The sequence below is a fragment of the Micromys minutus genome (genome assembly GCF_963924665.1).
Source record: "Micromys minutus genome assembly, chromosome: 9".
Lineage (NCBI taxonomy): Eukaryota > Metazoa > Chordata > Mammalia > Rodentia > Muridae > Micromys > Micromys minutus.
The window spans coordinates 27,368,516-27,383,704 of record NC_137978.1 but is presented as its reverse complement, the minus strand read 5'-3'; the positions used below and the strand labels follow the sequence as shown (position 1 = coordinate 27,383,704).

At 50.3% G+C, this 15,189-nt stretch overlaps 1 protein-coding gene across 1 annotated transcript in view; it reads right to left on the bottom strand.

The window, feature by feature from the left end:
* SLC1A7 (solute carrier family 1 member 7) overlaps positions 1 to 15,189 on the bottom strand; it is a gene marked incomplete at both ends in the record, with an annotated part of 40,349 nt that overhangs the window by 4,419 nt on the left and 20,741 nt on the right. Inside the window, 3 exons of the mRNA XM_080921688.1 lie at positions 2,784 to 3,006; positions 5,010 to 5,052; positions 13,764 to 13,979. Coding sequence (XP_080777814.1) covers positions 2,784 to 3,006; positions 5,010 to 5,052; positions 13,764 to 13,979 — 482 coding nt within the window. The remainder of the gene's footprint in view (positions 1 to 2,783; positions 3,007 to 5,009; positions 5,053 to 13,763; positions 13,980 to 15,189) is intronic.

The window sequence follows — 15,189 nt, the reverse complement described above, 5'->3', positions numbered from 1 at the left end:
CACGCCCACAGCCCCAAGATTCATTTCTAGTCATTCTCCACACAGCGGTGGACATTTGTCCCCTTGAGATAAGCTGCTCCTGAGCACACCCTGGTCTCCAGTCCACTCGGACAGAAAACAGTTCCAGGCTTCAGCTGCCTTTGCCTGACTCCACTAAACCACCCTGCTCTGCCCGTCCTCGCTGGGCCCTGGCTTCACCGGCCTTAGGATTCTAGATAGCAGTCTCTGACTTAGTGCTTCTCCTCAGCATGTCTGGACGTCTGGATGTAGTTCTCTTGGCAAGAATGCACAGGGAGCCTGTTCCTTGGGTCAGCTGTGTGGTGGAGAGCATCACCGTGCCATTCCTGGAAGGGTGGCTGAGTGACTACTGTCATTCTGGGGAAATCCACAGCCTTGAGACCGTCCTCAAAAGCTCCGCATGCTGTTCGGCAGCTCAGTGGATCCCTCAGCAAAGTAAAGACTTGGCCTGTGGGACTCCTGGAAAGGGCTTTGTCACCATAATCCAAACAGAAGTCACTGTGTAAGCAGAAGAAGCCTGGCCTCAGGGTGATGCCGGGCCAGGCCTGCCCGTCTAGTCTGTGATATCCTGACACCTTCCAGCCCTGACTGCTCTCTGGCTATCCCTGCCCCTCCTCACCTTTACATGAAGGATGAGACTCTGGCTAACTCTAGTGCACATAACAAAATAGAGTTATGTACACTAGAAATGAGGCACCCAATAGACACAGTGACCTAAGCACCAGTCATGTCCCCATACCAGGAAAAAGACGTTTGGATGAAGGATGGCAGAGCCTTGATTGGAACCACATGGATGTGTACACATGTGGGCATGCCAAGCACAAATGACCATGATATACGACCAGCTACCCTGCCCAGTGAACACTGACCATCTCAGACATTTCTCTTACTCTGTTACCAGGTAGCCTTTATTTGTCACGTCCCTCAGGCTGTGGAAGGAAGGGAGGAAAGCCCGGTAGCCAGGTTGCCAGATGCATAGTGTCCGGTGTCAGATTCAAGTCTTAGCCCTCTTTGTGTCTGGTATTTTGGCCAAGCCAATCAGAGCTTTGCTACCTATCACCGCCTCCCCACTCAGTCATCATCCAAGCATCTTTCTAGCAGGTTTCCTTGAGTCCTGCCTTTGCTAGTCACCATGGAGGGCTCCGGCAAATGGACTATAAGCTGGACAAGTGATGCTGAACCACCTAACTGAGGTTCAGTGCAACTCCACACAGATATTAATGCAATAGGGTCAGATGTTCACTGCATCCCGAGCAGAGAAACCATGGCTTGGGCCACTGGCTGAGCCGGGGGACAAGAAGACCTTGATGGGAATGGTATGCTTATAGGGAGGCCCCTGAAGGATGAGGTGACAGGAAGGGAGGACACAAACAGGGGGCTAAGGATAGTAGAGGCCTGTGCCACAGGACTGCAGGGCTACGGAGCAGCCTGGGACACAGCCCTGAGTTCTGCAGCTTCTAAAGCCCCACTTGGCTTCTGTCTAAGTGTAGCCTACAGGACAGGACCAGCTTCTTGACCCTGAGAACACACGGAGAAGGGACAAGACAGGATGCAGGGAACGTCCAGGAAGCTGTTGCAGGCGCCAAATGGCTCCAGGGTGGTAGACAGCAGAGAGAGGAAGCAGGCTGGCAGGGTGGGCAGGAGGAATGTTGCTGGGGCCAGCTAGAAGTGGCCCAGATGTCTCATGTACATAATAGGATGCTAAGCATGCTTCAGAAAAGCCAGGGCGGCGGGAGCCAGCCACGCCACGGTTGATGCTAAAGGAATGGGTCTCCAGTCGGCCAGGGCTGAGCTTCCCCAAGAGAGAAAGGGGCCTGTGTATGGCAGTGGTGCTGCTGGTGGGTAGCATTTTCAGCAGAAGATCTGAAGCTATAAAGTTTAGGGGCCTCTTTAAGAGCAAGAGTTTAGGTGGGGTAAGCTTATTCTTATAATCCCACTTGGCGGAGAGTCAGGAGGGCCAGGAATTCAAGGCCATCCTCAGTGAGGCTTATGCCAGCCCAGGCTGCATGAGGCAGCCTCAAAAAAAAAAATAATAAAAATAAATAAATAAATAAATAAATAAATAAAAGTATGAAATTCTCAAAAGTAAAGAAAAAGTTTAAAAACAAAAACACAAACAAACCCAGGAAGGTTCACGCACAAATAAGGGACCTCAGGCTGGAGAGATGGTTCAGTGGCTTAGAGCACTGACTGCTCTTCCAGAGGTCCTGAGTTCAATTCCCAGCAACCACATGGTGGCTCACAACCATCTGTAATGGGATCTGATGCCCTCTTCTGGTGTGTCTGAGACAGCTACAGTGTACTCACATACCTACAATAAATAAAACTTAAAAAGAAAAGCTGAGAATATATTTTTAAAAAAGAGCGAGAGAGACCCCAAGTCATACTTTTAGTGGCTTATGGCAATTCATTGTGGTTGGAGGGAACTTTGGAGACCCAGAAACAGAGAAAAAGATGTGCTCAGGTAGGCCACTGTGAGCCTCAAGAAATGACACAGAAGCTCTGGAGAGAGAGGCAGCTAGGGGAAAGCCTAGAATGTAGGATCAAAGTCTTCACAAACAGTGACAAGCCTTCCCCATCTCTCATGACTTTGGGGAAAGGCCCAATAACAGGCTTGTGTGAGGGGCTGAGGGCTGGATGGAGAGGAGGGTAGACCCAGGGGCAGAAGTTTCTCAGCCTGAGCTGGGCTTGGAGCCACATAGGAAAAGCAGGAAAGAAGGACTTGGAATGTTAGGAGGTCACTGCCGGGAGTGGTGACAACATACCCATAGTGGCCGAGAAGATGACAATGCCTAGCACGTTCATGCCATCGCTGGTACCAGGCTCTGACTTATAGACAATCTCAGGTGGGGGCGTCAGATCCAGGGCAAAGTTCTGCACACGTGAGCCATTGTCTTCCTGGACCCCATAGATGACGATCCGCCGTGGAGAAGCCTCCTCCGCAGCCCCCTTGGGAGACTTGATAACTGGCGTGGTCTTGGTGCGGTACTGTTGGGGAACATACCGACCAGGAGGGAATCGCTACCGTGTTATTATGGGAAACATCCTGAAGGCACATTTGTAAGCACTTTCATTATATGGGTGTCGATGGGCTGTTGAGGGAGAGGCTCACAAGCTGGGGTGTAGCACACCACAAAGAGAAGGGGATCCTTTGTCTCACTGCACACTGCCTGTGGCTCCCTCCAGCTCCCTGTCACTGCCCTACTCTAATCTATCTCCTCCTCTGCCAGAAGCTCTGTCACCCACCTCACCCTTCCCTCTAGGTCAGCACCCATGCACCTGACAGTCCGAAGTCTTGCCATCCTTTAGACAGATCTAGAAACTTCTCAGAGAAAGCTCCTAGGCCCTGGTTGATGATGTCAGTTCCCCAAGGTCTTCCTCTGCCCACCAGTCTATTATTCCTCAGATCCCAGGAGCCCAAGCAAGGGGGCAGCTGTGCTGTCAATCAGCAGAGTATCAAGACAGTAGGGCTTCTTAGGGGAGGAGGGAAACCTAGTCAGGAAATACAAGAACCAAAAGTCCCTGGCTTTGTGCAATTTACCTATAAAGGGGAGCATAATCGTATCTCCCTCTCTGGATGAAATGGGTGCTTCCCACATCCTTGATACGTGGACAACCCCACGTGAGGCTTACTGCTGCCAACATCGGCACATATGGAATCAGGCCCGTTTCTGCTCAAGGCCTTGGTGAAGAGATTGCTTAACCAAAGGGGGGCATTTGATTTGGGTTTCAAAAGATGAGTAGTTTGGCAAAAGGAAACTGTCATAAAAGAGACCAACACATCTCTCTGTAACTCAATAATTCTCCATCCCTAGGGCCGACTGCACACTGCCCTGCTAGCCTTTGGAGCCCTGTACCCTGCAGCTGTGTTCATAGATGAGGATCAAGATGCTGAGACTTGCTTCAGCCTCACAGATGGTTGTTCTGGGCTCTCTTTCCAGACCCACCTGATTTGCATCCTTGGTGCAACACTCAGCCTTGCTCAGGCAGAGGGATTTAGGAACACACTCACTGTTTTGCACCAGGCAATGGGCACATGAGAGACGGGGTAGAGATCTGGAACAAAGCTGAAGTATGGGCAAGATGATTGGGAACAACCCACATAGCACGGAGAGAGAGGATGGTAAGGATGGGAGGGCCTCACCCTGAGTGTTGTAACTTTAAAGTTCAATGCCCGTGGAGGGTGTGGTAGGGGAAGCCGGGCGAGCCCTGTGCCTGAGGAGCTTAGTTTCACTGTAAGACTTTGATCCAGAGAAGCAATGCCGTCCACGGCTGCTGCGTCTAGATCCCGGACCGAGAGGTGATTTTCCTGCTTTGACTGAGAGCAGGGTTTGTATTTTCTTTTCTTTAAGTTTATTTTATATTTTTGCACAGAGTCTCATATTGTCCGGGTTGTCCCCACATCCTGGGTTCTGGAATTACAGACATAGTATCGAATCTTGTTTGTGCAAGGCAGGGCAAACATTCTAACAATCAAGTCACATTCTGCAGGGCCTGCCTGGTGTACTTTAACGTTTTCCTAATTTCCAGTGAACGTTCTCCCAGTCAATGTAATTATTCTTATGGAGGGGTTGGTCTTAGGGAGAAAGCAGTTTTAGAAGTCAGCCTAGCCTGAATTCACCTTTGACTACTAGTATAATCTTGAACAATGATCTACTTCCGAGCCTCAGTTTTCTCATCCAGGAAATGGCCTGTTCTTACCTTAGTGTGGACACTGAGGATGATGGGAAGGTGAGTGTGAACACCAACGGTCCTAGTGCTCGGTCAAGGCTTTCTTCTGCCCCACAAAGTCTTGTTATGAGCGAAGGGAATCCAGGGCAGGGGTGTGGCAATGGGAGGTACTAAGATGTGTATCCTACCCATGTTCCTTCCCCTCACCCCAATCCCTGGGCATCCACCTATAGAACTCAGGGGGCTGCCAGTCTGTGCTTCTGCTCAGAGAGCCCTGCCTTTCTTCCTCTCCTGTCCCTCCACAGCCAGGCTCTGCTCACCTGTTTGAATGTGGCTTCCACCAGGTTGGCTGGAAACATGTTCCTGAGAAGAGAAGAGAGGCAGAAATTGAGGAATTTCAGTGCCAGGAGAGAAGGTCCTTTGGGGTGGGGTCATCAGAACACACCACTGGTAGTGGGCAGTAGAACCTTCCATGACCCCCACCCAGGTGCCCCCTCTGCAGGTCCTTGGTCCCCACGTAGAATGTCCTAGTCAAACAAGGTGTCTTCAGGCCCAAGCCTCGCCTACTGTCCCCCCAGACTGGCATGGCATACCCACTTCCCTGACTGCTTAACTGCTAGACAAACTAGCATATTTTCCCTAGCCGTGTATGTCTGACTCTGAGGTAGACCTGTGGCCTTTCTACGTGTGGGTTACCTTGCCAACCATAGATAAACATGTCCTAAAGGCAAGTCTCCATTTTCTCTCTCTGTCCTTTTGTTTGCTTGGCTTTTGAGACAGGATTTCACTATATAGACCTGGCTGCTCTGTATCCCACTATATAGACCAGGCTGGCCTACCTGTCTTTGATTCTCAAGTGCTGGGCCTAAAGATGTGAGCTACCGACAGGTGGTGGTGGCATGCACCTTTAATCCCAGAACTCGGAAGGCAGAGACTGGAGACAGCCAGGGCTACATAGAGAAACTCCTGTATCAAAAAACCAAAAGGAGAAAAAGAAGAGGAGGAGGAAGAGGAGAAGAATGAGGAGGAGGAGGAGTAGGAAGAAACGGAGGAGGAGGAGACGTGCTGTCACACCTGGCTTCCCCTCCATCTCTGATATCATGTGTGTGTGTGTGTGTGTGTGTGTGTGTGTGTGTGTGAGTGTGTGTGTGTGTGTGTGTGCCTAGCTCCGGACCCAGCACAAGTGAACAATTACAGTTATCTCTTCAGAGACTGTCCTCAGGACCCCTCTAAATCCCCCAATTTGAGGATGCTGTGTTAGGAATCAGCAAGGCATGGACTGTGTGCAACCCACACCATGTGCATCCCGTCTGGATTTTAATAATTTCTGAACTCTGTGTGGTTCCTGGAGCCCTGAGTGTGGCAGGAGGAGCTGTGTATTGCATGAACTGAATAGTGACAAAAAACGCAGCACATTTAGTGCACGTGCAGTGACTTCCCCAGAAGTTTCTGACCTGCAGTTGGTTGACCCTATGGACAGAAAACTCAGGCCAGCGGAAGGCTGTCTGGGCCACATTAGTATTTATTTTAAGGCTGAAGGTGGAATGGCTCTTGTCCTGCCAGAGATAAATATGTACTAGACAAGTGAAATTGTCAGTGCAATGTACTGTGCACACAGACATCAATATGGCACCCACCACATAGGCCTGGAGCCCAGGGCAGAGCCGCCAGTGGCTAATTATCGCATTTCTATTGTTGTTTTGACGTTATTATTATTATTGTTGTTGTTGTTGTTGTTGTTTATGTGTATTGTGTGTGCAGGTGAGTGACATGGCATGAGTATAGGTCAGAGAATAACCTTTAAAAGTCAGTTCTCCCTTTTCGTCTTTATGAGGGTTCTGGGGATCACACTTGGGTTGCCAAGGCTTATATAGGCTGATGGGCTATCTTGCCAGCTTATCTGTCATTCATTCTGTCTGTCTGTCTGTCTGTCTGTCTATCTGTCCATCCATCCATCCATCCATCCATCCATCCATCCAGCCAGCCACCCACCCACCCACCCACCCACCCACCCACCCATCTATCTATATCTATCTATCTATCTATCTATCTATCTATCTATCTATCTCTCTCTCTCTCTATATATATATATAGATATAGATATCGGCAGAGTCTCACCAGGTAACATAGGCTGCTCTCAAACCTACCAGCCTCCCAAGTGCCCAGGTTGCAAGTGTGCGCTACTGTTCCTGTCCCAAGTGCTTCATATTTGGGAAAGGTGTTTCACAAGCCAGTGAGGAGTTAAAGAACTCGCCATTAGAACTGAATAGCTGACCACCCATTACTATTTTATCAGTTCCTGAATGCTAAAGGATTTGCTAAGAACAAAGTGGACAAATCAATGGATTTTACTCATCGAAAAGAATAAATTCCTCAGTACACTATGCCATCCTGGTTTGAATCCTGAAATACAAGACACCTATAGGGAACTGAGTGGCATCTGAAACACAGAGGAATGGCGGGCACACCTGCAGGCTCGACTCTGGAAAGGTAGAAGCAGGATCAAGAGTTCACATCATCCTCAGCTACCTGATGAGTTCAGATCCACCCTGGGCTACCTGAGTCCCTGCTTCAAAAGACCCAACAGACGCGGTCCATGGCTTAGTTCAAGGTGGCCCAGTTCCCACTTCTTAGTTTAGAAGGTCCTGCGGTTATATATGATGCTAACATCTGGGTCACTGGTAAGGGTGTGTAGCATTTCTTTTCTTTGCTTACCCTCTAAAAACCTAAAATTAAACCAAAATGAAGATCTTAGGGGGGAAACCAGATACTTTCTGAGGTTACAATGCAAATGAAATTATAAAACAGACTATAGACAAACTGGAACATCTCAATGACCAAAGTTATCACCCTGAATCTACAGAGATTTATAACAAATCCTGCTTTTTTCCATCTTCACCAGCTGTCTCCTCTCACAGGAATCTCAAATCTCTAGAGGGCAGAGGCATTGGCTCTTTCCCTGCTCTGTCCCTGGAAGAGAGCCTGACACATAGTAGGCACTCTGACAATATTTGCTGCTTAAACAAACGGATCACGAAATAGTAATACTCCAATAGAAAAAGTTGGAAAGATACACCCAGCAATTCACGTCCCAAAAGAAGATACACAAATGGCCAAACCTTTCTTAAATGTTCTATAAAATTTGATGTACACACTGAGGAAGTGAGGGAGATGACCACTTTCAGGAGGCCCCAGCCATGGCCTGTCCCTGAGCACACACATTCCGAGCCTGCTCTTCAGACCCCTCAAGGAAGGTTTCAGACTGGGGATGCTAACACCCTCAGATCTGGTCTGTTTCCCAGAATGGTGTGAGTAACATTCTTGCTGCCGTCTGCCTGGCTCGTCCTCCCGTCACTTGTCCTGGCAAGAATCCACCTTCGAGATTCAGTTCACACATGAGTGAAGCCGTGCACGTGGACCAGTGTGTGCCTAATTTCCAAAGCCTCCTCCCCAGAGGCTGGGGCTAGAAGCAGCCTGCTAAGTTTCAGGATCTATGGACACATCTGGGTGAGGAGCGAGAGAGAGACTGGTGGGGAGTATTCTGTGACACGCTGTCACTCACCTCCCTCCAGAGGCTCAGGTTTGTCACGGGGAGTTAGGGGGGCAGGGAGAAGCACAGGCCAGGAGTTGAACAATACCACTTTCTTCCTTGAGTTGGAAGCTAGTGTCTGCTCTCAGATTCCACTGACTGCCACAGGGTGTGAAAATCTGTCATGTGCCTTGAGAGGTTCAAGGTGGTTAGCTAATGACCTTTAAAAGACTCGTTAGCCTGAGCCCAACTAAAGTACCAAATACATTCATTCCTTTAAGACACCCTTTAGCACCGAGGCCATGACATTGCCACCAGTGTGAATTCTCCCTTATAAAGGCCTGGTAGGGTAAGAGACCCACAGGGCCTAGTCATTAAACCCTGATTCCCACCCTCTCCTGTCAAATAGGACAGTCTCAGAGGCATGAGAGGAATCACTAAACTCCAGCCCTGAAGAATGGCTTTAGTCTAGAGCCTTGTGTCCTTTCCTCCAACTTTCTTGACTCTTTCTGGAATACAGATGAAACAACCAGAGCTTGAGCAGCCTTTTTGGACCATGAGACATACTGCTGATGAGATCCAGGGGTTAAGCAACCAAGCACACAGACCAAGCCTGAGATCCTGGTGACAAGGAATGAGCACTTCTGAGAAAAAGCCTTCCCTCTCACCGAAGCCTCCTTGGCGGTTCTCAGTGCATCTTAGTCACTGACCAACTTGCCGGCAGACTAATTAATTAGGAACTTTTGCTGTGCGCTGGTGGTGCACACTCTTAATCCCAGCATTCAGGAGGCAGCGGCAGATGGATCTCTGGAGTTTAAGGCCAGCCTGGTCTACAGAGTGAGTTCCAGGACAGCCAGAGCTACACAGAGAAACCTTGTCTTGAGGAAGAAGAGGAGAAAGGAGGAAGATGAAGAGGAGGAGGGAGAGGAGAAAGAGGAGGAGGGAGAGGAGGAGGGAGAGGAGAAAGAGAAGAAGGGAGAGGAGGAGGAAGAAGAGAAAGAAGAAGCACCGCTACCACCACACTTTTGATTATTAATTTGAAAATGCTCGTTTTCTATGATATCTGAGCTCTTTCAGGAAGACTTCTTCTTTATCCTGTGAGGCCTGTGCCCCGGTAGCAGCTACATGAAGCTTAGACAGAATCCAGCTGGGGACTTAAACAATCACTCCTGCCATTCCCAGGGTCTAGCCTGGCCCCTGCTGAGGCTACCCTCCATATCTGCTTGTCTGTACTTTTCCACTGAGATGTGTCCAAGTGTCCCTGCCCTCCACCAAGGCACGAAGGTAAGGGTTGCTCCTTTAAAGTAGGGCTCCTGGGAGACTCATCCAACCTCTGAGATTTAGGAGCCAAGCTATTACTTAATCTCTGTGGTGTTTTAATAAAGTGGAAAATACAGCAGTCAGCTCCGATTAGTGTTCTGCTTGGACTCCCTGAGGCTGTGCTGGGAGCCAATGTTGGGGTTCCGACTTGGAACCCTGGGAAATGAATGAATGACTTGGCAGGTCAGCCAGGGACGTGGTCTGTAGTGATCTGGAATCATCTTTGAGGCATGAGGTGTATCTTTGCTTTCCTAGCAGTGAGCCCTAGGGCCTTGTTTCCCTGTATGACTAGCCTCTTGTCTTTCTGATGGTTCGCAGTGTCACTTGTGTCCCCAGGGTCTCTGTCATGATCATACATGTTTTTGTTCCGTCACTCGCACTTAGCAGACACCCGCTCCGGCCCCTCATTCCCTCCCAGCACCTTCACCTCTGACTTTTGAGGCCACCCCAGCCTGTCTTCACAATGTTTGAGGCTGGGCTCTGCCGGGTTTCCCCATTAGGCACCTCCAGGAGTTTTTGCTCGTGCCCCGCTGTGGGTCTTGAGTGTGTAACTACAGAGCCTGAAAGGACCTTTGGAAAGGAGATCCACCTACCCAAGGTCACAGTGGTTTTTGAGTTCAGAAAAACAGAGGTAAGACTTCAGATCCCTTCGGTCCTGATTTGTTACGCAGGAAGCATGTGACCCTCCCACAAGGAAGTGACGTCAGTGATGCCCAACTCCACCCCCTCCCCCCAGCTTTGCAGAGCACCGAAGCAGAAGGAGTGATGTCACCACGTGAAAAGCCACCAAGAGCAGACCAACACTGGAACGTTTGACTCTGACACATGTATGGGACCCAGAGCCTGGCAACCCTAAGCAGAGAAGGCAAGGCAGGGGGGTGGGGCTCCCACACATGAGCTGCTCTTCCCACCCTGTGAAAAAGCTGGTTTGAATCACAGGGTCTGAGAAATGCCGGATCACAGAAATATAATCCTAGAAATAGCAGCTCTTAGAAGGAGGCCTCCCAAAATTCCTCTTGCCTTGGTCTCCACTGTACCCATTTTTCTCCTGTCCCTGTCACCCCCATACGCAGCCTGCAGAGTTGCCAATGAGCAAGTCCTCTGGGCCCCTGCTCCAGACTTGGCACACGTTGTTCCTGAATGGCAGAGGCTCCTCCAGAGACCTAGGCACCAACAGCACTGTCAGCACAAGCATGCGTGTGAGGTGTTTGCTCGGAACCATATGCTTCTCTAGGCTCCAGGACAGGCTTGTGAAGATCTGCTACCACCACGGGTGGAGGAGGTGACAAAGAAATCTAGGGATGTAGTGGTGTCAGGTTGTGAGAGGGGCTGGCAGAAAAACTCATTCCAACAAACATAAAAGGACACCACAGCAGGAAGTTGGCCCCTAGCAGACATCAGCAGTGCAGAATGGGCAATGCCCACTCGCCAGGAAAGGCCATGCAGGGGGGCAGGGACAGCATGAAGCCAGGAGCGCACAGGGCAAGAGTGGCTGAGCTGGTGTGGTCGGGGTCAGGGCCCCCGGTGAGGCTGTGTGAGACAGAGGGAGACCAAGGGGATGGCTTGTGAGTGGGCCATGGGCACACTGGTTACATCAGACTGGGGGACACGGGTGGGAGGTGGTGATGAGGATGTCATGCACGCCCTGAATGACCCTGGTCTGCAGTCTGGCTTTGAATTCAGCAGAGTAGGATGCAGCGGGAGAATGGGCAGTGTGGAGGAAGACAGATGTGTCTAAGGCCTTTCCCTCAGGCATGTTAGCTTGGAGATGTCTTAGTCGGTGAGTGCTGGGGCCAGGAGCTCACGCTAGAGGTTTCCGGGTTGAACGGAAATTGGAGAACACTGGTGTCTAGGGACATTCAAAGCCGAGGTATAGGATGTCATATCACCGGACAGGCAAAAGCCTCATGCTTCAGTTCTGTCTTTGCCACCTTTGTGGTTAGAGAATGCCCGGGCCAGCGTATTCTCACAATGAGAAATGCTGCCACTGGAAGAAAACAAGGCTGGTCTCTGAAACGTGGAGACCACACGTGGCCTGCTGAACCGTCTCAGTCAAGCGTCCCGGGCTCTGAGGTTATCCAGACCTCCTGCCTCCTGCACCCTAAGTGGGTTTAGTCAGAATCAGCAGACCCTTCCAGATGATTGCCAACCCCAGCTTGTCATCCAAGTTCGTTAGTTTGTTACGCAGCTGTTACTGACTGATGCACAGCATAAGTGTTCAGAAGAAAGGAAGAGATGCTGTGCGTTGGGTATCAGTTCCCAGGAAGAGGAAAGAATTCTTCTTTCTAACTTAGAGCCAGGAGAATCACTCGGAGGCCATGGTATGTGTCCTAGGATTCGAGGAATGTAGACTTTTGTTCCTGACTCATACCCAAAGACCCTGGGAAAAGCTTATACTTCTGGCAAGGATAAATATACTTTCCACGGGTCAGATGTGTCTCTTAAAGAATGGGCCCCACCGACCAAGAGGGTAGCCCAGAGGTGACCCAAGCTTAGGGACTGAACAGAAATCTTGCCTGAAGAGAGTATTTTAAGTAGCTACGTAAAACAAGGATTATTTTAGGAGAGTCTAGTGCTAGGGTGGTTAGAACCCACAAAAGTACTAGATGAAATATAACCAGGGAATGCCTGCAGAAGCTCACACACCTGGGAAGGGGGATCTTGTGCACTTTCCCATCAGAGTGGAGTGGGCAGGGCAAGCAAGAGACTTCCACTGTGGTTTCTCAAACCATTCAGATCCACACGGAGAGGTCAAATTGGCGAATCTGGGGTTTGGGAATTAAACAGAGCTGGACTTACGTTTTAAATTGATTAGAAGATAAGGAGCCTGGGAGGAGACCATGGAGCAAGTCAGACAGTTGAGCCCCACTGGTCAAGTGGCCCTGTTGGAGTAGGTGTGGCCTAACAGGAGGAAGTGTGCCACTGGGGAGGGGCTTTGAGGTCTCAGAAGCTCAAGCCAGGCCCATTGGTTCACTCTCTCTTCCTGCTGCTTGTAGATCCAGTTGTAGAACCCTCAGCTCCTTCTGAAGTAACATGTCTGCCTGCATGCCACCATACTTCCCACTGTGAGGATAATGGACTAAACATTTGAACTGTAAGCCAGCCCCAATGAAATGCTTTCCTTTATAAAAGTTGCTGGTCATGGTGTCTCTTCACAACAATAAATCTCAAAGATATGGGCCATTTCCAGCGTGGTGTGTATACAGAGGCCATCCAGCCCTGACAGAGTCACATGTCCTGGGCTAAGGCCTCCATCCTCAGGGTCATCTACCTTATCCTTAAGTTCAAAATTGTCTGAGAGATTCTGATTCTCCTGCACCAGGTTTCTGCCTGCTCCAGGACCTTCTGGCTTACCACCTGTTACCCACTTAGATGCTTGGGTCAGAAACTTTGATGTCACTATAGCCAGCAGCCCTCACCGTACCCACCCTTGCTCTCATCCTTCCAGTCCCTGTGGTGTTTCTGGCAGATTCTCCAGGCTTCCCAGTCCTGTCCCATGGCATCTACCTTGCACCACCCCAGGTCTGTCTTCCTCTTCTGCCCTGCTCTATTCTGCTTCATGGCCTCTCCAGCAGCCAGAAGGAGCCTTCTACCATACACCAAGCCAATCCTGTGATTGAGAGTTATGTTCTGGGCTGGAAATATGCTCAATAGCAGAGCATTTGTCCAGCATGCACAAGACTCTGGGCTGGGTCACTACTGCTGCAGAAATAAACCAAACCTGTCTCGTGTGGCCTTTAGAAGTTGGCCCACGTGCCATGGTCTTTCACTCCCAAGAGAGTGGCTCCTCTTGAAATGGGTAGGCGGAGCCTCCTGACCCAGGCCTAGGACCACAGCTGGCACTGGCAAAGGGCAGAGGAGTGATAGACAGGCCTGTGGGGACCATGCACTATGGCAAGGTTGTAGCACTTTTGTATGGAGCAGAGCTCAGGTCCATGGAGCCGGAGGTGGTGGCTCCACAAAGGTGATGTCCTGGGTACCAGGCAGGCTAGATGAAATCCTTGTCTCCCTGCTGGGTAAACTGGGAAAGGTACTCACTCTCTGAGTCTTGTTCCTTCATCTAGGGCAAAGGGACCAACAGAGAAAGGTACGACCTGTAGCTACCACCCTCCTGTCTTGCAGGCTGGTGGCCTCAGCAGCTGTGGGACCAGTCAGCTCACAGCCTTCTTCAGCCTGCTCGTCATGGAGGCCACACAGGGGACCTGAACCAGGCATGGGGATTTACCGGATGAGGTCCAGGAGAGCATCAGCTGAGCTCATGACCGGCTTTCCGCTCTGTTCGGTTGTCTCCTTCTGTGCCGCACCACCAGGGTGGATGATGGAGACCATGATGATGCCCACGATGACAGCCAGGAAGGTGGTCCACAGGTAGTATGCCACGGTGAGGATGCCCAAGCGGCTGGAGGTCTTGGCGTCCAGGGAGGCAAGGCCGGACATCAAGCTGGAATGCAAGGTGGGTCGGGTTTGTGAGGGGCACAAGACCTTGGTCAGGAACTTGGTTGTATTTATTGTGTCTCCCTTGACACCTGTACCCTCATGTGCTCCAAAAAGTCTCCCTTGGGTATTCCAGTCCTGAGGATCCTAACCTCCCGTTCTCTATTATGTCTGTCTGTCTGTCTGTCTGCCTCTCTCTCTCTCTCTCTCTCTCAAACCTGGGTCTCCAGCTCTAGATCAGTACATATGCTGTCCCCTCTACAAGGTTCCCCTCAGAAGGCCCCTCTGCTCACCTGACTGTCAGACAGGACCAGGCTGTGTTAATTCTACAGTGAAGACATTGCCAATGTTCGGCATCTGTTCTGGGACTCTCTCAGCCCTCAGCCTCTTCTCTCATGACCCTGGTTGTCACACTATGTTTACCTGCCTAATGCCAGCTCAAGAGTAAATGCACATGAAAGAAACGAATCTGACTCTTCTGTGGATCCCCAGTGCCCAGCACTGGCTGACTGGACCTACAGGCTTACCCAGGAACTGAGGGTGTCTCTGCTGTTGGGGGAGGGAGTCAGAGATTAATTAAGAAAATGCCTGTGCTTTTGTTTCGCTGCCAAAAGGATTTTCCTCCAAAGCCCTTTCATTCTTTGAGATAAAGAAAGTATTTGTCTGGTTTTAATCATGTAAACAAGAGCAGATAATCCTTCCATTCCTCATGTTCTCCCTAATGTCAGCCCTGATACCTCCCAGCATACAGTGCTCACCCCTGAGACCTGGGCAGTTCTGCTTAACCTGGACTGGCCCTCCCATTAATCAAGGGTAAAGATGCCTCCTCCCAGAGTCCTCTACTGATATCTGGCCTCCTCTGCTGTTTCGTGTGCTTTCTTCTATCCCCACCCCAGTTCTTTGGGTAGTTACATCATAAGGTGCCTGTTGAGGCGGGGAGGGGAGGAAGAAGGTGCACAGTCTCCATTCTCCTCTTCCGCTAGGATGCCATATGCTAGTGATGGGCTTAGGGTTGGTCTTAGACATAAATCCCAAAGGCCAGTAATGGGATTGCCGGCCAGAGGAAACAAGGCTGCTGGGACCATTATCCAAAAAGATTACTTCTGCCCTCACTCAGCAGAACCCTGTGGTCAGGCACACCTGCTGTAGGCCATAGGGAAGCCAGTCCCTGAGAGAGAATATGCCCTAATTCACCCACATTAGTGCTCTGCTAGACC